Below are 22,312 nucleotides of genomic sequence, written 5' to 3' on the forward strand. Positions count from 1 at the left end.
ATGATCCGCGGGTTGATGAGGCCGAAGCAATGTTTGCACCCGATAATGGACCATTCTTGGATTATTTCGCCTTCGTAGCAGACGACCCTGGCCTGGTGGGAGTGCAACCACATCAGCCACAAGATGACGTGACGTCACGAAAGGTATTTTGTCGTAAGAAGAACATGGCGATTGTGTTGTCACGAAGTGTAAACAGCCAGAAGTAATCTGGAATTTTAGGTTTATCGGGTGGTTTTACTGGAAAGAAATTGTTTTTATCCATTCCTGACCATTGGATGACCGTTTTATAAACTTTTTACATCACCAGCGCCACTGGAGAGGTTTAAATTGTGTTTTGAACACAGATGTCTGCTTTAACTCACTCTTTACTAGGTAAGCTATTTAACAAAGAGATCCAGTGTTCTTGTAAATTAAATGAAAAAACTTTTTGGTTTTATTGTCTATTCAAACCTGACGAAGATGTTGTTGTATCTCCCCTTTCTGCGAAATCAGTGAAGATGCTCCTGCATCCAAAGAAATAGCAATAGTTCACACTGACTCCTTGTCTTTTCTTATCTTTTATTAAAATCTCTCCATTTTCATTATCAAGTTCTCTGCTTGTGTTTTGTCTGTTTCCATCTGTTTATTTAACCAGTGAGGTTTTAGTTGCAATTATTTGTATGTAAGAGGTTAGTAAATTTTGAAATTCGAGTTAAGAAAGGTAGACAAATGCATTTGATTTTCTCTATTGGATAATTTAACATCACCTTCCACGTACCTTCCGCTTCCGTTAAAAATGTGCAACATTCATCTCAATTGTTAAATTTCAGGCCACAATTTTATTTATCCAAACATTCTGTACCCTTATTTAATCACAATGAAGATTTTGCTTATGTTGCCGCATGGTTTCCTATTACTTCTCCAGCCACAGTAATCTGAATTCTACTGTATTTTTTCCAGGAGCTGATCCATCACTGCAAAAACACCATTCAAGCTCTATAGGGTGAGTCCTCAATGGCATTTTTCTTGCGGGTGCAATTTTGCCCCTGTAGTCATTATTATTTTATATTTTGTTCATTCCTGTGTTACTTCAGCCTGAAAAAGATTACCGGGTTTTGAATTCAATCTCTGAAGCAGTGTTGAGTCAAGGTAGAGAAGACGGGGAAAACTGAACTGTCCGCATTATCCACTGCAGGGTTCACCCTCTGGACGCAAATTGATTTTTAAATAAGGGAGCCTCTGAGCAACGAAAGCAGTGCTCGGAATCGGTCTGCAGGTCAGCCCAGATCCCCACCGCCCCCATTCCCCCCTCGCCGAATCCGCAGGACCTTGACCCTGACGGGAACCCTGGTCCTCCCCCGCCCCTCCGGCCTGGCTGCACTTCTGCATAAGCTGCATACCAGACGCAGCGCCACGCCGCCGTGTCGCCGTCCGTCCGTCTGTGCACCTGACGGCCTGGCCCCGTGCGATAGAGACAGAATTGGCAGGATCTGAGAAGTCCTCTTTTGGGGCATTCAGTGTCGGTCGAAAGATACTCCACGACTGTTGGGCCGTCCCTTCGCCGCGGGGTATCGCCTGCGGGTCGTTGCGCCTTTTATGCAGAGCGGGACCGTGGCTGCAGACTGATTCCGAGAGTCGTTTCCGCCGCCCTGTCTCTCTCGCGCTCATGAGGCGTCCCGCTTGCGTGCGAGAGAGACAGGGCGACCAAAACGACTCTCGGAATCAGTCTGCTGGACCGAGCAGCAAGCCAAGGCGCTGCCGCGGCCTGCGGTTTGCTGACTTGCGGGCTTGCGGGCTTTCTGGCTACCCCTCTGCGGTTGTGGTTTGGCTCTGGGCGTCTCTCTCTCTGTCTCTCTCTCTCTCCTTGCACGGGGACCATCCCGCGCACACGAGTGCGCAGGTGGACTTCCCCCGCGCCTGGACTTCAACGCTGATATCTTCTCTCTCTGTCTTGCCCGCAGGTCTGATGAGGAGGAAGTTGGAGGCGGCAAATACAGAAGAATGGACGAAGATGGACTTCACGACAAGGAGCGCTTCGCGAGGTACGTGGACGTGTACGCCCCTGAGCACCCTGCCGCCGGATTCCGAAGGATCGTTACGTCGCTCTGTCTCTCTCGCTCCCCTACGGACGCATAGGAGTGCAAGAGAGAAAGAGAGCGACAACATCGACTCTCGGAATCAGTCTCCTGGTGTTCGGGTTAGCGCGCGCCTTACCGGTCTCAGCATCATGGTCTCACCGTCCTCACGGCCGTTGCCAGCGAGGACCACGACGACGTCTCTACTTCCTTCTTGGAATCCTCCCCCCCCTTTCCCCTTTTCCGATTACCCCCTGTGAACCTCTCAACCCGAAGAGCCTCGCCTCATTTGCTATGCACACGGCGTTCGCGTTTGTGAGGGAAGGGAAGGGGAGGGGCCTCCCTCTGGTCCCCAGACACAGCCTTCCCCGTGAATGACATCGGTAGATCTTATCTGGCACCTGCTTTACATCCTGCACCCACCTTTTCTTTTCTCATTTCCTTTTATTTTTATCAAAATTTTTGAGAGTTTCAAATTATGTTTCTTCCTTCTCCACTTTAAGTTCAACTTTTTAGGTAATTTTTTTCTTCTTCTCTTTCTTTTTAGCCGGGAGAACCACTGCGAGATTGAGCGACGGCGGCGAAACAAGATGACCGCCTACATCACGGAGCTGTCCGACATGGTGCCTACCTGCTCAGCCCTGGCCCGCAAGCCAGACAAGCTGACCATCCTCCGCATGGCGGTGGCACACATGAAGGCGCTCCGTGGTGAGTCAGCGGGTATGTGTGCTTTGGCTGTGCAGGCTGTGCTTGCCACTGCTTGCCCCTCCAGTCACCTGTCCTGTCTTTCCCTTCTGTTTGATGATCCGTTATAGAATTGGCCTTAAAAAAGTTGCTTGTAGTTTAAGCAGTCTTGTGTTTCTTCCCGGGCTTCTTACCATTCTTGCTCTATTTTTAATGCGGATTTATTTTTTCCTAAGGAACAGGAAACACTAGCTCAGACGGTACATATAAACCATCATTCCTTACCGATCAAGAACTGAAGCATTTAATACTGGAGGCTGCTGATGGGTTCTTGTTCGTTGTAATGTGTGATACTGGAAGGATTATCTATGTATCTGACTCAGTTGGTCCGGTTCTCAACCATTCCCAGGTTTGTGTTAAGTGGTCTAAGATTTCAGTCTTATCTTACATTTGCATTTTGCGTGTTTTGTTTCTGATCAAATGCACATTACTCCCTTCATTTTCAGAATGATTGGTTTGGAACATCAGTCTATGACCACCTCCATCCAGAGGATATAGAAAAAGTGCGAGAGCAGCTGTCAACTCAGGAATCTCAGAACTCTGGCAGAATTTTGGATCTGAAAACTGGAACTGTCAAGAAAGAGGGACATCAATGTAATAAGTTTTGTGTGTTTTATTTTAAATAGAGACGGGCAGTTGCACCTTGCTTGATATTAATGAAAACAATTGTTTGTATGATCTGTTTTCCAGCTTCAATGAGGCTTAGTATGGGACCAAGACGGGGCTTCATTTGTCGTCTCAAGGTTGGCAATATGGGGCCTGATGCCATGGCTGCTGGACATCTCAATCGCTTGAAGCAGAGGAACAGTTTGGGACCATCTCGGGACAATCAAAATTTTGCAGTGGTACATTGCACGGGCTACATCAAAAATTGGCCTCCATCAGGTACCGATTATGGTAAGTCATTGATTTATTTATTTATTTGTTCTCTTATCAGCCACACTCAATGAGACAAGGGCATTCTTGTGTCTCATGACACAACACAATTTCAGAGTGAAATAAAGGGAATACTTATGATTTTCAAATATCATTTGTGTTGTTGTAATTTTTTAGGAGTTCCAATGGAAGCAAGGAGTGAGGATGATGGTACCCATTGTTGTCTTGTTGCTATTGGCCGCCTTCAAGTTACTTCCACGCCCAACACAAGTGATATGTCGGGTGCCAACAACAATTGTGGTCAGTGTGCCAGTAACTTCCTATGCACATGTCAACTACGTTATTTGCATTGTCCTCACAGGACAATACAGATTTTTTAAAAAAATGTCTATTGAATTAGAATTTTTTGTTGTTCCAGAATTTATATCTCGTCACAATATGGAGGGTAAATTTTCATTTGTTGACCAACGAGTGATGAACATTCTTGGGTATAAACCTCCAGAACTTTTGGGAAAGTCTTGTTTTGATTTTTTCCATCCTGAGGATCAAACCCACATGAAAGAAAGCTTTGAGCAAGGTAATATAAAATTTTGTCTACTAAGATCTAGATCTTTGACAGGATCTAGGATATTACAATCGTCAATGGTTTTTGAGATGATAACAAAAATATTTTCATTCTGTGTTTCAGTGCTGAAACTCAAAGGACAAGTTATGTCTGTAATGTACAGATTCCAGGCCAAAAATCATGAATGGATCTGGTTGCGTACCTCTGCCTTTGCCTTCCTAAACCCCTACACAGATGATGTTGAATACATTGTTTGCACCAATTCAACTGCAAAGTAAGTTTCACCCGTATTTAAAGGACGAAACAACTGTCCTTGTTGAACAGTAGTCCTTAAGTCTTATTATCATTCTTGCAGGTCTCTTCACTCACCCGGTGACGCTACGGCCGGGGATGCGAGTGAGCAGGTTACATACCAGCCTCAAGCCACTCCACAGCCCCAGCATCAAGCGCAACCTGGACTGGACTACAGCCTGCAGAGGCGGGATGCTGCCCCTGTCTACCAGCACATGATTCCTACATCACACTTGCATGGTATGCTGCCTGTTCAAGTCAGCCAAGTTGTTGGATCTTGTCACGTTAATTTAAATATTTTTATCTGGGTCTCACATTTTGTGTATGTGTGATTGATTTTCTAGATTCCACAGGAGCAGCTTCACAAAGTCAAGGACGGCCCTCAAGTGTTCAAAACGTGTACAGCAATTATGACACGACCCCATCTCCAATAGCTTATGGCTCTCCGGGTCAACAAGCCCAAGGCACAGCAAATGCTGTATTGGGTCGAATAAGCAAAACAGCGACAACCTCGCCTACTCCAGCCCAAGGCGCCTGGACCCAACAATACAGCCAGCTTAGTCCTTCTCGCTCTCCGGGAGGCCCTACTTACACTCAGTTGAGTGGTGGAGCTCGAGCAGGACCCATTCCTGCTCCATCATACCACTCATCTGCTCTTCCAGCCAACACAGGTAAGTCCTACACGTCATAGAGCCAGTTTGTGGTTGTTCTGTACTTTGTATCTTAGCTCAGAAGTGGATCAGTGTCCTAATATTTCTTTAAGTTTTACTATTGTTTTTGTTTTACAGGAATGTGGACCTGGCCTGGTGCAGGACAAACTGCCGAGTCTGCAGGTGCTGTTACTTCAACAGGTGCTGCAGTTCAAGGCGCCACCCCACAGCAACATGAGCTGACCGACATGCTCCAAATGCTGGATCAAAGTGGTGCTGCATCTTTCGAGGACCTCAACATGTTTAACACAGGATTTGAGTGGGTATTTTTCAGTGTGACCCACTAAACTGACAATCTATTTATCAAAGTGATCATAATATTTCTTTTTTCTTCTTTTCAGCCTCCAGAGAGAGGGCAGATACAATGAACCATGGACCCGTCCTGTATGATGAAGAGTTTTCCCAATATGACCTAAATGCTCTAAACCCATTGTTGGTTGGAACACCAGCATAGATTTTCTCAAACTTTATGAAAGCTCATTTCCTTTCTGCTCTTTCTCTATCTCCTAGTCAGATTTTTTCCCTTTTTTTTGGCATGTATATTACTCAATCTATTTCCTGTAGTGCAGTGCTTGTGAAGGCATGTATTGACTTCCTTATTGTGAGCCTTTGCTTTGTTTCCTCACGTCCTTCAACCCTTTTTTCCCCCATTTGGCTAATAAGCTCCACAAATCACCGTGATACTGATTTTGTTTCCTTTCTTGTGTGGAAGTAGAGCTCAAGAAAATGTGATGATTAGTTAGGAGCATTACTACTAGAAAAAGTTTCCCCTTACCTGAGTGTCTCAATTTTCTTCCTTTATAAGAATGTCCATGCTGTATTTTAGAAAAAATGTCAAAAGTTTTCCTTATTTTTGTGAGGGAACCTTTTGGTTCTTATTATCATCTTTTCCTCTTTGTGTTTTATCTTATCATCTTCTCATTAACATGATGTGACATCATCTGTGTGTTATTTGATTTCATGGCCTCAAAGCCGAAGACTAATGTATATTTTTGCTGTATGCTGGCCCTCGTGTTTAATTTCCTCACATCATTAGTGCTCATCTTTAAAGCAGAAGGTGTTCCTTGATAGTACAAGACTGCAAAGCAGTAATGTGGTTCAGTATTTATACTGGTAGTTTATTGGATGCTTCCTATACACTTAATGGGTGCATAATTATTAAGTTGCCTATAGGCCAAAAAGTATTTCGTTTTTGTCCTCCATGTTATTGATTTTATGATTTTATCACAAGAATTAGTGAGTTTTATAATTAATTTAGTGAGTTTTGGAAATGTTTGTAAGTGTTTTGATATATTTGCTACTTGTTGCTGTATGCGCAGATTTTGTTTTGTTCGCTCTTCATCATTTACCAGTTTTATTTTACAAGGGCGTATGAATCTCAGTGGGGGCGTAGCCATGTATCTTTTTCATCTGGTGTTCAACTCAATTCAATGCTGCTTAAGAAGCATTGTTTTGTGTTGAGAGCACTTCAACTCCCTATCTTCCGTTTTGCATTTATGCTGTTGGGGTTCTGTCTGTCTATTGCATTCCCTATAACTAATATATCTGTTCATATTAAAATTGAAATGCAACTTCTGTAATGGTTGATTGCTTTTATAAATTGTTCTTTTCTGTTTGTTTTTTATATAATGAGCCTATATTTATTGTGCTTCATGAGATAATTGAAGTCTTAAGGTTATTATTAAGGTAAATGCTTTCCAAAGCAGATCGTACTTATTGCCCCGGTGTTAAGTTTCATGAAGTAGGCAAAAGTGAAGAATTTCGATTCTTGAAAACATTCATTCCCAATGGAATATTTTTATAAACTGATAAGTATGAGCTTGTACGGTTATGCGTTTGGTTGTTGCACGTGTAAATTAATGACATTGTTCTCTGAAGAGGAGCAATCATATTAAAATGAATGTACTCAGGATTGGAGATTCTTGCATTTTAATTAATAAATTTACAACTTAAACAATATTTATTAATTTTTACAGTAAAAATGGTTTTTCCAGTTAAAATCAGAGTTGAAATTGTGAGAAACCTATCTATAAACTTATTAGGTGTAAGACTTATTACTATAAGAAGGTAAGATAGACACATATCAAGAATAATTGTTACTCAAAAAATTTGTAATGTCTCTCATATAAAAAGTGGTCCTTCAAAAAACTGTGTCAAGATTATTTATCCCAGAAATGTTTTTAGACAGGTTAAGACCCAATATCCATATCTTCATCATCACTATCTTGTGACAACCCTCCATTGGCTATACCATTCTGCTTCACAACTTTCTCATTTCTTTCATGAAGTCTTTTCCTATTATCAACAGGTGCCTTAGCATGCTTGTTACCCTTTCCATTTGAGAACCCATTCACGGTTGCTCCACTCTGCCCCTTTTCTCTTGTCCCGTCGGGCAGAGTGCCATTCTCAAAAAAATTATTCCGTGAAGCAGTGGCATTATCAGGTTTCTGTCTATTTGTTTTGTCACTCTCATCTTGAGCGTGGTGCTGTACTGTTCTCACAACTGTAGACATACCATCAACAAACTTTGTTCGGAACAACACATTAGCATTGTTGAACATTCCATCCTTTAATGAGACCACAATGAACTGAAAAGAAAGCATAAATTTAAGAATACGCTACTACACGAACTGAGCATATTTCAAGCACAGGAGAATATTTCAAACAAATATTCTTACTTGGGAATGAGTGAAATGTTTTTTAAGCATAGTTCCTATATTCTGAGTATGAGACAGGTCTAGTGCCGCATCTACTTCATCTAAAATGTAGATAGGTGCTGGCTTAAACAAAAGCATGGCAAGAATAAGAGAAAGTGCCACAAGTGATCGCTGTCCACCACTGAGCTCATTTAAACTTTCCTTCCAGACATTGCCAAACCCAACTTTGACCTGAAACACAGATTAAGAAGATTGATTAAAATGATAAAATCACAAATAACTTAAGGAATTTTTTTTTTCACATACCTCCAATCCATCCAACACATTTTGTCCGGGTGGAGGCATTAGCTTGGCTTTGGACCCAGGTAGTAGAGTGCTGAAGATTGAACCAAAATCTTTGTTGACCTGCTGCCATGCTTCCATGAGTCGCTTTTTCTTTTTCTCATCCAGCTCAGAGATAACATTCTTAAGTTGCAGTTTATCATGTTCAACAATTCCTTTTTTGCGTAATACTTCTGCATACTGAAATGAAAATCAAAATAATGACAGAGCATGCTATATGGAAGTTCTGAATGTCTATTCTGGAAAGTCTTTTTACCTGTTCTTCCTCTTTGCTTAGCAAATTCATTGCCCTAGCATTCACATTGCGTCCCAACTTCTCTTTGGTCTCCTCTAATTTAGAAAGTCTTTTTTCAACTTCTTTGGGGTCGTTTTCGTGGAAGTCGTAGAGACCACCGCGGTTCCCGAATTGATGTTTATCTTTTTCAATCCAATCATACTTGTCAGATAGTTGCAACATCTAAGAGTAAAACAAAACAAAAAACAAATAGGTGCCTTTTAGTGCTTGATCTCAATCCCTTAGTAAGCATTCAGTTTGAGACAGAACATACCACTTGCTCACTGTTAGCAGCACTGGCTTTCAGTTTCTCTGTTTCAAGTTTCAGTCGCTTAATTTCCAACTCCCACTCTCCAAGAAATTTCTTGATTTGGTCTTGACGATTTTCAGCTGCATGAATTTCAGCACTTTGAATGGAAATTTCATGCTTCTTTGCTTTTACCTGTTTCTCCAATTCTTCAGAAGAACCCTGAAAAATTAATGATAGAATACACATTTAAAAAAAGATGAGATCAAATTACAGGCTTCACCTACAACAACAAATGCCCCTACCTTCGCTTCCTCTAAACGTAAAGTAAGCTCCTCCACTTCCTTGGTAAGGTTAGTGATGAGATCATTGATCTCTTGAATTTGTTTTTGACAAGATTCAATGCCTGCCTTAAGTTCTGCAATTTCCAAGTTTCCTGACTCATAATCTTGTTCATGTTTCTTCCAGGTAGAGCGACTTTCTTCAGCTTTCTTCTTCAATCTGTCCATTTCACTCTGGGCTGCTTTAAGTTCTTTTTCACGAATGGACTTAGCATCCTTCATTTTCACTTCAATACTCTTCACCTATAACCAAGAAACACAGATAGATAAAATGCCCATTTTCGTTAGGGTGGCACCATAGCTGTTGACAACATACCTTTTGATGTCCTTCTTTGATGGTTGTTTCACAGGTTTTAACTTTAGCAATCAATTCATCTTTTCTTTCTTTCAAAGATTTTACATCAACAGTAATCTGATGGCTGTCAGTCTGACTAAGTTGTTGTCTCAGCATATCTGCTTCCGCAGCTCTCATAGCATGCCTCTGAGTCAGAGATTTAAACCGTTCTGCCAAACCAGCTACACTTCTTGCCTTCTGCTCAACATTAGCCAACTCCTGAGTGTTCCTTTGCAAGGACTCCTGGATCCCACAACAAAAACTAAATTAGTTCATTTTTCCTTCACCTCACACAAAACACATCAGGAAATAATACACTTCTTCACCTGAGCAGATCTTAGCTCCTCAAGCACTGTCAAAATAACTTGTCTGTTACCAGAGACACCACCTGAGAGAGTTCCAGCGGGATCAAACACATCTCCATCTAAGGTGACAGAGCGCTTGAGAATCTGTTGATGATAAGTAACTTTGGATGCAGCATCACCATCAGCGCAAATAAATACTTGGCCAAAGACCCATTCCATGGCTGGGCGCAGCTCAGGTTCAAACTCAATTAAATCCAAGGCTGGGAAAACTTTACCTTCACCTCCCTGAGATACAACAAATTTACATTTTCTTATGTCGTTTTTGTGACACAACTTAGTAGAAATTAATAGTTTAATAATGGGAAAGCAAAGACCATACCACTCTCTGAGCAAGCTGAATAGTCCGCTGATCCATACTTCTGCCATTGATTCTATTTATGGGGATGATAGTGCATCTCTGCTGAAGTTGGCCTCGTTGAAGCAGCAATTTACTTGTTTCCTCATTATCGGTTATGACAAAATACAACTGTATAATGGCAAAGAAAATTTTCCTAGTGAAAGCATTTAGTTCTCATACAGTACAACAATGAGTCCCTTCCAACTGTGCTCCAGTACCTTTCCTCCAGCTGCACTTTCCAAAGCCTGAGCAAACTTGGGATCCTTCACTCTGAACATTCTGCACACCAATCCTTTAACTTTATTGCGATCAAAGTTTGGAGTGGGGTCTTTGTATTTGAAGGTGAGGTGTGGGTATCTGTAGGTAAAAAGGTACTATTACTTACATATTTACTATTTAAAAAGACTCTGACCAGAATTAATAGCTACTCAAAGAAGAACAAAATAATATTTCTTCAGTAAAACAATTACAAATAAAATATATACCTTGACTCTAAGCCGGTAGCTTTTTGCTGTGCATTCCTCATCTGTTCTCTAAGATCAGCACGTTGTTCTTCAAGTCTTTCATTCGTTCCATCTTCATACTGGATTTTAGACAACTCCGCCTACCAACACAAAAGCAAAACAAAAAGAGGGCATCAAACAGAAAAGCAATGGTGCATATAAGCAAAATACGTATATCTTTAATTTATTTTTTTTACATACAGCAATTGTTGCAACTTCTTTGTCCATCTTAGCTAGAGCTGCCACATCACTAGAGTATGTTTTAGAATTTTCATTCAAAAGCTTCTCCTTTTTAACCAATTCACTCTTTATGTGTTCTAATTCCATTTCACTTTGCTTTTTCTCCGTACTTGCAGTTGACACAGCTTGTTTAGCACCTGGATATTAGGATAAGATTGAAAAGGTGAAAGGAAACTTGTTGAGTTGACACTTTGATCCAAATTACTATGAAACTGATCAAACAAAAAGTTAAGATACATTGGTAAAAGGATAAGATAAAGAAAATTGTACATACTCATGAGCTGCTCCTGCAGAGTAGCATCAGCTCCATCATCACTGGACAGTAGGCCAGCACTCACAGCTTGGTACTTTCTCTGGGCTGCAGCAAATGCTTCAGCATCAGCAGCTTCAGCTTCTTTCAGAGAAGAAAACTTTGAGCCAGTCTTGGATCTGTCGGACTCTTTCTGGGCAAGAACTTGTTCATCCTAATCAAAGAAAAGAGAGGTCATGTAATGAATGTGCGATAAGACAAAACAGTTCTGAACTTTCTGGATGAAAATAAATGAGAGAGGGGAGTAGAGTCAACCCACAAGAGCACTTCTGAAAACACACCTCTTTGAGACTTTTTTCCAATTGTTTCCTTCTTTTCGTTTGAGTTGTTAGAGTGTCTTTATGCGATTTTATGAGGGCAATTATTTCAGCCTCTGCCTTTTCTCTCTTTTTAAGCTCTTTCTCCAAGTTACCAAGATTACTACCCTCCTCCTACAAAAACAAGCAAAATAACACAGGGTTAAAATGACAAATGAAGTACACAATTCAGAGCCCTAGTAACATACATGACACGTACTTCTCCAATTTTAGCTGTTATTCTTTCTATTTCACTGTTGAGCCTTTTTATTTCTTCTTGTCCTTCAATCATGTTTTGCTCCCTTCTTTGCCTAGTTGTGTCTGCTTCATCCAGACTTTTCTGGAGATCTTTACTGGCTTTCTGCCAGAGCACAAAATGAAACAAAAACAGTACAAATGGCAGAAAAAACTAAACAGTTAAGATTCTGGAATGGATGATCATACTGATACATACCTGAGCTGACTGGAACTTCCAGGCAATATAGATGCGAGAAAGATGGTCAACCTCCCTTTGTACTTTCTGGTATTCTAAATAATGAGAACGATCGTCCTTCAGCTTCTGAAGTCGTGGGCCAATATCTTGAGCAATTATCTGGAGAAATTTGACAGGAGATTGGAGATGGGAGATTACAGTAGCATTTCAAGAATTCAGAAAATAAAACTTCCTAATGAACATAGTAGACTGGGTCTTGAACTATACCTCATCAAGTTCATGAAGTTTAGCATCCTTCTTTTCAATGGTTTTGTAGGCAGCTTGTTTCTTTCCTTCATACATGCGTGTTCCCGCAGCTTCTTCCACCATGGATAAAATCTGAAACAAAAAAACGAATTACAGTAAAAGAAATTACATTTTGAAATGGCTTAAAAGTATTAATATTCCACATACCTCTGGAGGTTTCATGTTGAGAACTTTTGTAATTCTCCCTTGCATAATAAGAAAGTGAGGGTTGTTAACATTAAGCTGTACTGAGCAAAACATGTCCATGACTCGTTTGTTGGTCACATTGGTTCCATTGATGAGATATTTGTTTTTTCCTCCAACAATAGTCTTAGGTGAAACAAAATTAAGTTAATACACATAAAACATTAGAAGTAACCCCGACCAATAGTTGTTTTACATGACAGATGTATAAATGGATGAAAACTCACTTGTCGAGTTACTGTGATCTCCTCGTACTGCTCATATCCAAGTGGACCACAGGATTTGTCTGTATTGTCGAACTTGACAGTCACACTAGCTTTCGTGATACCAGCTTGACCACTTTTGTACACTAAGTCTTGCAAAGAACCAGCACGTACCTAACAAACACCCATCAAAGGTAATTAAAGTTATGAACAAACCACTTGCAGTAGCCCCATGTAAAGAACTATTATCATCAAAATTACATGAACGTACCTGTCCAAGGTTGGTTATACCAAGCACAAAGCAAATGGAATCTAAAATGTTGGATTTACCACTACCGTTCAAGCCTGTAATTGCGTTGAATTCACGATCAAATCCATTGACTTCAGTCCTTTGGCCATAGGACTTGAAGCCGTCCAAAATGATTGACTTGATGTGCATTTTAACGTTAACTGTATCTCCAGACACGTACGATACATCAAATCTAACTCTTCATCGCATTTGTACAGCAATTGTCACTGGATAAAACAATCAGAACCAAAATCAAACAACCAACTCGGAGTACGGCAACATTGGCGCCAAACAACAACAGGCTCCCTGCCGCTCAAACGCTTCAAAAGGTTATGAAGCACAGTGGCGCCGTAGGCGGTGGTTTCGAGAACTATCACCTTCCGTTAGTGAAATTCCCTCTTCTTGGTGAAACGTTTGCCATCATTTAACAGATGGAAACAAATAATTAAAACATTGAATTCCAACCAGTTTTTAAAAAACATTTTGAAACCTTTTCTTGAGCTAAAAAGAATAAAGTGCCCTGACTTGGTGAAACTTTTTAACAGAGAAGAAATTAAGCTTGCTACGGTTGGTACTGCCAGTCTTCAATTGTTTTCTGCCGGTAAACATTAAGTGGTTCACTTAAATGCTTTCGGGACTTGAATGTCAAAATCTGAGCTGAAAGTAATGTTTTCATTCGTTTTGGATGAAAGTTGGTTTCAGCAGTTGATATGGCATTTTCAGGAAATCAGCTAGATGCTTTCAGTAAGGGTATTTTCGGCCTGCCCGTAATTTGAGGTCTGCAGAAATTGGTCTTGTGACTCTGTGGCATGATATGTTTCAGAACAAGATGTATATCGGCGCATCCAGATCGCGGCAGCAGTCCACCTGATTAAAACTACCCCAAAAGGAAAAACTCACGAAGCTCATGCGCTAGATATCCAGCAGAAACTCAAGCTTCGGTGGTTAAATTCCGTATGTATTTCATCATTGCTTGGTCGTGACTCTCAGTGAGCTTCGGTGTGTCTTACTTCTCTGTGCCCCTATCCAGACATTATTTCAAAGCGATCATAGCTCAAATATTTGCATTAATCAGCATATTCTTAGGCAGCAGCAAGAAGCTCTGAAGTTGAGATTGACTGCCGTTGAGCCTCAGAGTAATCAGCATATTTTTGAAGGTATGAACAATTTTATGTCTCGATTATTTCTTTTATTACTTATTGTCTTGTGTCACTTTTATTTAACTGAGATGGTTCTTTAATTTGCTTTAAGATAACTCTTCACACTTACAAAAAGACGCTCTGACCCAGATAAAGCATGTCTCAAATGAAGCACTTTTGTATTGGTCAGACTTGAACACACACAGATATGAAATTCAGGCCAATGCAAATTTTATTCAGGGTGTTGTACATTTAAAAGCTTTGGCTGAAACTCAATCTACGGTCCCTATTCAACAGTATATTAGTTCTGTTTCCAAAATGGTTACCAATAACAGGAATAAAGTCATCCCTTCAGGCTCTGTTGAATGCAATACGGCCACAGAGCTGCCCTCCTCTGATGACAGTGGTTTCTACAATGTCAAGGAATATCAATCCAGTTCTGTCACTCCTCAAGGTAAAGTTTGATTTAAACTCAACAAGTTTAAGCTTGGTCAAATTTCAATTGATGAAGACATTCCTGTAATATTTTTCAGGAGAAAACTCCTCCAGTGTGGCAAGCAGTATGTTGTTGTACATCATAAGCTCCTGCAATGCTGATCAGCTGCTTGAAAAAAGCATTCAAGCAATTTTAAATCAGATGAGAAATCTTGCAAGTGGAAATGAAATTGAGTGGCCAGCTTCAAAATTGCATGAGGTCATGGACCAGTGGACTGTAAGACAAATTATGGATTCAAGTCTATTCCCTTATACTAACAGAGAAGAAATTAAAAATAGATTGACTTTCTAATAATGCCTCATCTTTCCCACCCAGGGTTCAATTCACCAGCAAGCTATGGAAGTGCTTCATGCCATCATGGGTGAGCAAACTGTGCTCTCAGATATTCTTGCATCTAGCAAAGACGTGTGTTTTACTTCAATAAGAGAAATAATTGATGATATATTCAAGAACATCTCACACAATGTGAGTATTTTTAACTACTTTTAGTGAATTAGTTTTGATTTGAATGCCTGAACCTTTTCTTTCTTTCTGCAGATTAGCTTCCAAACAAAAGAGAACCAAATGATGATGATCCTTCAATTATCTGAAGCGGCAAATCTATGGTATCCCACTCTTGAGTTAGTTTTCAGCAATCTTGCAGGCCTAACTAGCAAAATTAAAAAGGGCCAAGAGTGTTCTGACGAAACTGTGATGACCAGCTCCCGCACAAGAAGTTTAGCCCATCAAAGGCACAAGGACACTCAATTAATACATCAGAGTTTCTCTCTTTTTAGACTTCTAAAAGTGTTAATTACTAATCGACACATAAAACACAAAGAAGATCAAAGTGCAGCAGTTGAATCAAAATCTACATCAACTCAAGCAGCACATAAATCTGTTGCTGGTCTTTGGAGAAAACATTATGAAAGTCACAATGACAGTAAAGTGCCCATGTCCTCTGCTACTCACAGACTTGGCCCTACAAGGTCTACTTTAAGACATTGGAGAAACATTTTAGAAGATCTGTTTCAAGAGATTCTCTATAAACATCCACTGGTTGCTGTGATTATTTATGATTGTGTCCAAATGCTGTACTTATTGCAGTAGTAATATAATAATAATATAATTGGAGATAGATTAGTGTGTTCAAGGTGTTGATTGTTAAACAACTTTATAGATAGTAAATTATTTTTTAATCTCTAACAAAGTATAATAGACTAACAGGAAATAACAGTGTCTAGCAGCACTAAGATTTTAGCTCAAACTTTGGAGACATTCAAATGCATCGACATGAAATATGCAGCCAACATTTATAATTAGTGAAATATGAATGACAAACCATGGTGTACCACAGAGGGTAAATGTTTCAATTATATCAGAAGTGGAAATTCAAGTATGCACACATTTGCATACAAAACCTTAAAAGCTAAACAATCAAATTGAAAAAAAAAACGAACAGACCTAAATATGTACATTAAACCATCTTCAATCATTTGAAAAATTAATTGATTTAGCATCGCTATAGTTACTGAAATTCTGATTGTTGACCTGAAGAGTCCAAATTAATGCCAGCAAATGGTGGTGGCTGGGCGTCTGCAGGGAGTGGTTGCTGCGGTTGGAAGTGCTCTGCTGTCATTCTTGTCATCCAAATTCCTACACCTTCTATTAAAGCTAATAATAGGCCTCCAACAGCAGCACTTGCAGCCATCGGACCAGGTCCGCTTCGAGCAGCCAATACCCCTCCAGTCAATGCTCCACTCATTATTGAATTCCATGGATCTTCTTTCCCTCGGAGATGGGCCAAACTGCAGTCGAATGTTGAAAACATCCCACCCCAAACAGCAAAGCTTCCAGCTATGACGGGCGACCGCTGTTGAATGGCCGACAAGCTGCCGCCGAGGCGCCTTGTGAGACCACTAGGAGCATTTCGAAAGCCCCTAAAGCTCTGAAAAACACCACCTCCAATGGCACCCATGGCGAAAGCACCTCCAATGTCATCCATAATTCGCCAGGGACATGGCTCTCTTGTATATTCCTCCATTTGTGTTTAGATGGAAGGGAGCCTGAAAGGACGCAAGGAGCCATTAGAGACATCAGTGCCAGGTACAATACGACAGATCCATTGAAAAAAAAACTGGTGGGGCCATTCGAATACCATTGTCAAGAGGTAATAGACCCATAACCCGTTACAAATGGTAAATATTCATACAAAGTTAACTTGAATTTTAACGAGAAACTCAAGGTTTACAGGAGTTAAGAAACCAAAACAAGGAATGGCTATATTGTGGGGCTGAAATTTTACTGACAGACAACATAAAGCCGTCAAGAAATAAGAGGTCTGAAGTCTAAATGCAGAAAGCACGGGTAAGTATGGATCACATGAAATCGTCGTGACACAAGTATGTTCGAGCTCATTTCACCGTAAAGACATTTTATTTCGAGGATCCCACATAAAAGCAGCTTGATCAATAAGTTTGACGATGAAACTCACTAAAATCGAAGTGCAATCCTTAATTCAACCAGGAGGAGAATTGGACGGCCGACGGCCTGTGTTAGGAGGTTATGTGTGGAAGGGGGTCGAAAAGACAAAACACAACCGAAATGGAAAGCCAAGGCCAAATCCGCTATGACAAATTTGTTTCTGATGATTTTTGAAAATTGATGTTTTGCTGCAGTAGTTAGTAGTGTTGTAGTAGTGTGAAGAGTCTGATTTAAGAGAAGTCTTGGAGAAATCATGATAACATAGTAAATTTTTATGGGGAAATGAACAAAGTAAGATAAAAGAAATAACAAAAAAGGCAGTTTATTCAAAATTTGTCACCCATCAAGATTTTTTCAAAAGCTGCTTGCTGTGAACAGAACACAAAAAGAAGTTTATCTCAAAACTTTGTCAAAAATGTTATGAAGGTGTAACCATGAAGTTAACAAATAAATTTGCTATCAACCAAGAGTTTTAAAATAATAATAAAAAAAATGCAGTGCTATACAAACATAACAAATAACAGAACCATAAATATTATAGTATGGCTATTCATGGTTTTTAAACACATTCTGATAACAGGTTTGATAGGATGTAGAAATTCAAAACTTAATTAACAGACCAGATCCCGGTACATGAGCTCGTTTACAACTAAATCATCACATAGTCTTGGCTTTAAAACTGGTTGTTTTCATGGAGTCAATTAATTACAAAATTTCACACATTCTCATTTGTGTTGGCACTGGTGCTTTCTGCCAGGCCTTCAATGATGGAAAACTCTTTAGAAATGTCACTGGAGGGAAGGAGAGGCTTCAGTTTCTTGCGCACAGGCGTCTCAAATTTGTCATCTAATTCTTCTACACTTTTAGTCCGTTTCAAACTAACACTGTCAACTTTAGGTGAATTTTCAGTGTCATTATTGACTTGCTTAGATTCAGCACACACAGTTCGCTTTCCATCCTCTGTCCACTCGCCTGCAGTTTCCTCCTCAGTATAGTCATGGCGCTCTGTCTCCTCTTCTTCCCACTGATTCCACTCCTCCCCTTCTTCCCCTCCCCAACCTTCTGCATCTTCTTCTGCACACTCCTTCCATTCCTCCTTTGGTTCAGTTTCATCGCAATGATCAACCTCTTGCTCATCATCTTCATCTTCATCATCATCGTCCACTTCTTCTTCAACTTGCTCCCCTGCCTCATTAGTAACTAATCTAGTCCGCTTTCCTTTGCCTTTGCCGCTTTCCTTTTTGTACTTTCGTAGTTGTTTCTCTAATGAGGAAATAGTTTCCCCAGACTTGCGCAGCTCCTGCTGCAAGTAATACACAGTGCTCTGCATCCCCTCCACATCTTCATCCAATTCTTGCAAAAATTCATCTAATTCTGGGGGGGGGACACAAAATAATTTAAATTAGTACCAAATACAAAGATAAGGCAGACTAGATAAAAATATTTTAAGAGTGACTTTTCACCTTACCTGATTGTGATTTCTTCACTTCAAGACTGAAAGTTTTCTGAAGAGCTAATTCTCCCTCCAGTTTGGCCATACGCCCACTGGCTACAGCCTTTCCCAATTCTTCATTTTCCTGATATAGTAAGCGGCATTTTGCCATAAGCCTCTTACCAGTGTTACTGTCAGGAGTGAATTTCCACGCACTAAGCTCGTTTTGAGTTTCCTCTAATTGTGCCCGAGCAGTGACAAGTTCTGACCGCAATTTTTGCAGAAGAAGATTTACGGCAGGGTCTAAAAAGGCAGAGCGCAGACTTCCAGCTGAAGGGGTGGCTGATGTTTTAAGATCAGTAATTTGAGACATGAGCTCTTGGATTTCCTGTTCTTTAGTAGCCAAACGACGAAGTACAGCTCTCTCTCTGGCGCATGCTTCTACGTGCTGTGTCTTAGTACGATCAACATAAGCTCGGAGACTGCCTATTTCGGCTGAAAATGTAAAAACATATCCATTATGATTTTCCAAGAAGTTACAACATGCAAGTAGGAAACAAAGGGCACAAGAGAAGACACCTACCCTCTTGATTTGCAGCTTGATTGTCGAGCCATTCAGTGTAGGCATCTAGTTCTTTCCAGTTTTGAATCAAATCCGATAGAGATATTGATTCAAGCTCTGCAGCTGATAACCTGGGTCTTGGAAGTTCCCCTATGTCACTTCGAACAGAGGCAGAGGACGCTGCTGCAGAGTGTTCCGAGCCGGGCGTTGCTGGTGCGGTGGGATTGACTGGAGTTGCCGATGGAGGCAATGAAACTGGTAGAGATGGTGTCAGAGACGGGGTAGGTGATGCACATTGAGAACCCTCCTCTTCAGGCTGCCCCGTAGCACTTTGGCCGCTGTCTTCTGACATAATATCAATCACTGTACTGGGAAGGAAAATGGTAAATTATTTCAAGTTAAAATCCTCAAAAGTTTGTGACACAAGAAAATCATTCTTAAGAAAATTGTAGGGTGAGAATATGCTGCTTTTTGCGGGGGTGTTTCCAATCCTATAACCATGTAAACTGTCAATCTGCCTGTTGTAACCACAAGCAAAGCAGCTTGTCTGAGATAAGAAAGTCATACGAAGCGTTCCTTACATAGAATGGTAGACGCGATTTCATTCGGACCACGTCCCACCTCTCTAAGGACTTTCTATTTTTCGGAATCACAAATCTTCCTTGCTGTTATGTCGGTCGGCTTGCTAGAGCAAAGAGTTAAGAACATTCGAGTTATGTACAATTTCTCATAATAGGCTTGCTTCGTAGTTTGTTGTTGTTGTTTGTTTTCTTTGTTTTCTTGTCGTCCGTGCAGCGTGTTCGTTCGGCTGCGCATTTCGCTCAGTTTGATGATGATTGATGACAAGAACTAAGACACTCGTGCATTCGGTATCGCTTTTATTCATCACTGAGCCATGGCCGAACCTCAAATTGTAAAATTCCACGATTTGGAACTGGATGACAGAATTTTGAAGGTATGTCACCGACAGTTAGGAGGTTAACCTCCTATGTCATATGGGCTGCATGTTTCTAATATGGGTCTTTGTGCACTCGCTTCTATTTGATTCTCCATTTTTCTTGTTTCAGGCTATAGCTAAGGAAGGTTGGACAGAGCCCACACTAATCCAGGAACGAGCTATTCCTCTTATTTTGCAAGGCAAAGACGTGTTAGTCAAAGCCCGAACGGGTTCAGGAAAGACTGGAGCCTTTGCGATACCCATCATTCAGAAGATTTTGAACTCGAAATTGGTGAGCCACTATTTACTAGTTGAGGTTTTTTTCCTTTTTTTGATTTTTTCAACTTACTCAAATTTAATGTATTGCATTTTATGTTCTCAGATTGCCACAGAACAAGCAGTGAAAGCACTTGTCCTTGCTCCATCAAGAGAACTGTGTCAGCAAGTTGCAAGAAATTTTGAACAGCTGACTTACAAATGCTCAAGAGATGTCAGAATTTTGGACATTTCGCCCCAAGTATGTCATCCTCTATTTCCCCCAAGACTTTCTTGAAGGATTGGGGCTCAATTAAAAAGACTAAATATTTGGCTGTCCCTTTTTTGACTGGAACTATTTTTTTTCCACAGGTTGATGTAAATGTCCAGCGTCCATTACTTGTTAGTAAACCAGATGTTGTTGTTTCAACCCCTGCAAGAGCTCTCCTCCACTTAAAGTCAGGAAGTTTGGTGCTCAAAGAGTCCCTTGAAGTTCTTATTATTGATGAGGCTGACTTAGTTCTCGCTCATGGGTATGAGTCTGAGACAACAGCACTACTTGAGTAGGTCTACTTTTCAAATCCCTTTTATCTGGTCAGCCTGATATATAGCAAACATTTGACACTTATCTGGTCCCTTTTATTTAGGTTTCTGCCTTCTGTTTACCAAGCCATCCTTGCTAGTGCAACACTATCAGATGATGTTCTGCAACTGAAGAAACTTATTCTCCACAACGCTGTAACACTGAAACTAGAAGAACCATCTCTTGCACCAACATCTCAGCTCCAACATTATCATCTGTTTGCTGAAGAGAAGGATAAAGCAGCCATTCTCTATGCACTTATTAAATTACATTTACTTCGTGGCAAAACGATCATTTTTGTAAATAATGTCGATCGTTGCTTCAAGTAAGATTGTTGTATTTACACTTTTGCTCTGTTGATAATAAGTATCAATTGGAATAGATTCCAACAATATAATTCAATTGTTTCAGGCTCAAATTATTTTTGGAACAATTCAATGTCCGAACAGTGGTGCTCAACTCAGAACTACCTGCTGCCACCAGGTGTCATGCCGTCAATCAATTTAATGAGGGCATCTATGATATAATTATTGCATCTGATGAAACTGTGCTTGCCGAACCAGCGACAGCAAGCTCATCTCAAAAGTAAGTGTCATTGAAAATTCTTCTTAATTTAATTTCTGCTATTTCACTCACTGTCTTTCTCGTTCTCTAGAAAGAAAAAGAAGAAGAAGAAGGAGGAAAAGGAAGAAAAAGAAGAAGCGGAGGAGAAGGCAAGCAAAAGAAAGAGTGACAAAGAATCTGGTGTTTCCCGGGGCATTGACTTTCAATTTGTTTCCAATGTTATCAATTTTGACTTCCCTCTGGACATCAAGTCATATATCCATAGAGCTGGTCGAACTGCCCGTGGAAAAAACAAGGGCACGGCTTTGTCTTTTGTGAGCCTCCTTGAACAGCCTCGTATGCACCAAGTTGAAAACTACTTAAAAAATGAACATAGTGTAGAAGAAAATGTTATGAAAGCTTACCAATTTAAATTGGAAGAAGTAGAAGCCTTTAGGTATCGCGCCAGGGATGCATGGACAGCAGTCACCAAAATTGCAATAAGAGAAGCCCGTATAAAGGAGATCAAACAAGAATTATTTAACACCAATGAACTCAAGAGCTATTTTGAGGACAACCCACGGGACTTACAATCCTTGAGACATGATAAGGCTCTTCACACAGTCAAAGTACATCCCCATTTAGCTAATGTACCAGATTATATTGTTCCTGATGCTTTGAGGAAGCTGTCAGGAATTGGTCACAATCGGAAACGGCGCCGTTTTCACCAGAAGACACCTAGACAAGAGATGTTCCTTGTAAGTTTATTGTGCATAACTTTTCATTTATGTTTGAACAAAAAAGCTCTGAGATTTATGAGTAATGTTTTATTTTGGATCTTTTATATTAACCTTTGGTGTTTTGTTTTCAGGCTGCAAGGAGCAATCCACTGATGAGTATGGAATTTGAAGGATTTGGGAAGCGGCAAAAGAAATAGTGTTTGTTACAATAAAATTTGCTTTGAAACTTAATTTGTTGATGAATCCATGCGTATTACAAAAT

General features: G+C 40.4%; 6 protein-coding genes across 10 annotated transcripts; 3 read left to right on the top strand and 3 right to left on the bottom strand.

Annotated features, from left to right (window-relative positions):
* Positions 1-130: 130 nt before the first annotated feature.
* LOC117647206 (aryl hydrocarbon receptor nuclear translocator homolog) lies at positions 131-7,157 on the top strand. 4 transcript variants are annotated; one of them, XM_034388841.1, is made up of 14 exons: positions 131-372; positions 940-982; positions 1,941-2,021; positions 2,602-2,774; positions 2,975-3,147; positions 3,245-3,392; positions 3,489-3,695; positions 3,852-3,974; positions 4,093-4,251; positions 4,363-4,513; positions 4,595-4,770; positions 4,875-5,201; positions 5,319-5,499; positions 5,582-7,157. In XM_034388841.1, the coding sequence occupies exons 1-14, from the start codon at positions 345-347 to the stop codon at positions 5,628-5,630; spliced, it is 2,019 nt and encodes a 672-aa protein (XP_034244732.1). In that variant the 5' UTR covers positions 131-344; the 3' UTR covers positions 5,631-7,157. The 4 variants fall into 4 exon arrangements, with proteins under 4 accessions (XP_034244732.1, XP_034244733.1, XP_034244734.1 ...); XM_034388842.1 differs by having other exon boundaries at positions 2,981-3,147; XM_034388843.1 differs by having other exon boundaries at positions 2,602-2,762.
* On the bottom strand, positions 7,153-13,237 carry LOC117647205 (structural maintenance of chromosomes protein 2). Its single transcript, XM_034388840.1, has 20 exons — positions 12,883-13,237; positions 12,636-12,785; positions 12,373-12,534; positions 12,187-12,297; positions 11,941-12,078; positions 11,707-11,847; positions 11,472-11,621; positions 11,155-11,344; positions 10,842-11,017; positions 10,623-10,741; positions 10,356-10,494; positions 10,120-10,266; positions 9,762-10,025; positions 9,418-9,678; positions 9,066-9,344; positions 8,788-8,982; positions 8,496-8,696; positions 8,204-8,419; positions 7,919-8,128; positions 7,153-7,828 (listed from the first exon to the last, which is right to left on the bottom strand). The coding sequence occupies exons 1-20, from the start codon at positions 13,048-13,050 to the stop codon at positions 7,430-7,432; spliced, it is 3,816 nt and encodes a 1,271-aa protein (XP_034244731.1). The 5' UTR covers positions 13,051-13,237; the 3' UTR covers positions 7,153-7,429.
* A 29-nt stretch (positions 13,238-13,266) lies between these two features.
* On the top strand, positions 13,267-15,978 carry LOC117647210. The gene is made up of 7 exons (XM_034388848.1): positions 13,267-13,644; positions 13,724-13,854; positions 13,931-14,057; positions 14,152-14,493; positions 14,573-14,751; positions 14,851-15,000; positions 15,073-15,978. Exons 1-7 carry the CDS (start codon positions 13,611-13,613, stop codon positions 15,622-15,624), a joined length of 1,515 nt encoding a protein of 504 aa, XP_034244739.1. The 5' UTR covers positions 13,267-13,610; the 3' UTR covers positions 15,625-15,978.
* LOC117647214 (mitochondrial import inner membrane translocase subunit Tim17-B-like) lies at positions 15,692-17,162 on the bottom strand. Its single transcript, XM_034388854.1, has 2 exons — positions 17,009-17,162; positions 15,692-16,580 (listed from the first exon to the last, which is right to left on the bottom strand). The coding sequence occupies exon 2, from the start codon at positions 16,556-16,558 to the stop codon at positions 16,043-16,045; it is 516 nt and encodes a 171-aa protein (XP_034244745.1). The 5' UTR covers positions 16,559-16,580; positions 17,009-17,162; the 3' UTR covers positions 15,692-16,042.
* A 142-nt stretch (positions 17,163-17,304) lies between these two features.
* Positions 17,305-19,728, bottom strand: LOC117647211 (pre-mRNA-splicing regulator WTAP). 2 transcript variants are annotated; one of them, XM_034388849.1, is made up of 4 exons: positions 19,574-19,728; positions 19,014-19,360; positions 18,467-18,925; positions 17,305-18,372 (listed from the first exon to the last, which is right to left on the bottom strand). In XM_034388849.1, the coding sequence occupies exons 2-4, from the start codon at positions 19,342-19,344 to the stop codon at positions 17,714-17,716; spliced, it is 1,449 nt and encodes a 482-aa protein (XP_034244740.1). In that variant the 5' UTR covers positions 19,345-19,360; positions 19,574-19,728; the 3' UTR covers positions 17,305-17,713. The 2 variants fall into 2 exon arrangements, with proteins under 2 accessions (XP_034244740.1, XP_034244741.1); XM_034388850.1 differs by having other exon boundaries at positions 19,014-19,355; positions 19,574-19,710.
* Positions 19,729-19,747: 19 nt separating this feature from the next.
* Positions 19,748-22,281, top strand: LOC117647208 (probable ATP-dependent RNA helicase DDX56). Its single transcript, XM_034388845.1, has 8 exons — positions 19,748-19,947; positions 20,060-20,221; positions 20,312-20,446; positions 20,557-20,747; positions 20,832-21,092; positions 21,179-21,352; positions 21,423-22,068; positions 22,182-22,281. Exons 1-8 carry the CDS (start codon positions 19,888-19,890, stop codon positions 22,245-22,247), a joined length of 1,695 nt encoding a protein of 564 aa, XP_034244736.1. The 5' UTR covers positions 19,748-19,887; the 3' UTR covers positions 22,248-22,281.
* Positions 22,282-22,312: the final 31 nt, after the last annotated feature.

This window comes from Thrips palmi, unplaced genomic scaffold (genome assembly GCF_012932325.1).
Source record: "Thrips palmi isolate BJ-2018 unplaced genomic scaffold, TpBJ-2018v1 HiC_scaffold_2, whole genome shotgun sequence".
NCBI lineage: Eukaryota > Metazoa > Arthropoda > Insecta > Thysanoptera > Thripidae > Thrips > Thrips palmi.

Bases quoted from the DNA above. Each gene is read 5' to 3' on its own strand.
- LOC117647206 (XM_034388841.1), top strand. From the start codon at position 345: ATGTCTGCTTTAACTCACTCTTTACTAG. The intron at 373-939 runs GTAAGCTATTTA...TATTTTTTCCAG, and splicing joins TTTAACTCACTCTTTACTAG to GAGCTGATCCATCACTGCAA. The intron at 5,202-5,318 runs GTAAGTCCTACA...TTTGTTTTACAG, and splicing joins TGCTCTTCCAGCCAACACAG to GAATGTGGACCTGGCCTGGT.
- LOC117647211 (XM_034388849.1), bottom strand. From the start codon at position 19,344: ATGTCAGAAGACAGCGGCCAAAGTGCTACGGGGCAGCCTGAAGAGGAG. The intron at 18,926-19,013 runs GTAGGTGTCTTC...TTACATTTTCAG, and splicing joins TCAAGCTGCAAATCAAGAGG to CCGAAATAGGCAGTCTCCGA. The intron at 18,373-18,466 runs GTAAGGTGAAAA...TCCCCCCCCCAG, and splicing joins AGTGAAGAAATCACAATCAG to AATTAGATGAATTTTTGCAA.
- LOC117647208 (XM_034388845.1), top strand. From the start codon at position 19,888: ATGGCCGAACCTCAAATTGTAAAATTCCACGATTTGGAACTGGATGAC. The intron at 21,093-21,178 runs GTAAGATTGTTG...CAATTGTTTCAG, and splicing joins AATGTCGATCGTTGCTTCAA to GCTCAAATTATTTTTGGAAC. The intron at 22,069-22,181 runs GTAAGTTTATTG...TTTTGTTTTCAG, and splicing joins CTAGACAAGAGATGTTCCTT to GCTGCAAGGAGCAATCCACT.
- LOC117647214 (XM_034388854.1), bottom strand. From the start codon at position 16,558: ATGGAGGAATATACAAGAGAGCCATGTCCCTGGCGAATTATGGATGAC.
- LOC117647205 (XM_034388840.1), bottom strand. From the start codon at position 13,050: ATGCACATCAAGTCAATCATTTTGGACGGCTTCAAGTCCTATGGCCAA. The intron at 12,079-12,186 runs GTATAGTTCAAG...AAATTTCTCCAG, and splicing joins AACTTCATGAACTTGATGAG to ATAATTGCTCAAGATATTGG. The intron at 11,018-11,154 runs GTATGTACAATT...CCTAATATCCAG, and splicing joins TCTGCAGGAGCAGCTCATGA to GTGCTAAACAAGCTGTGTCA.
- LOC117647210 (XM_034388848.1), top strand. From the start codon at position 13,611: ATGGCATTTTCAGGAAATCAGCTAGATGCTTTCA. The intron at 13,855-13,930 runs GTATGTATTTCA...GCCCCTATCCAG, and splicing joins AGCTTCGGTGGTTAAATTCC to ACATTATTTCAAAGCGATCA. The intron at 14,058-14,151 runs GTATGAACAATT...ATTTGCTTTAAG, and splicing joins TAATCAGCATATTTTTGAAG to ATAACTCTTCACACTTACAA.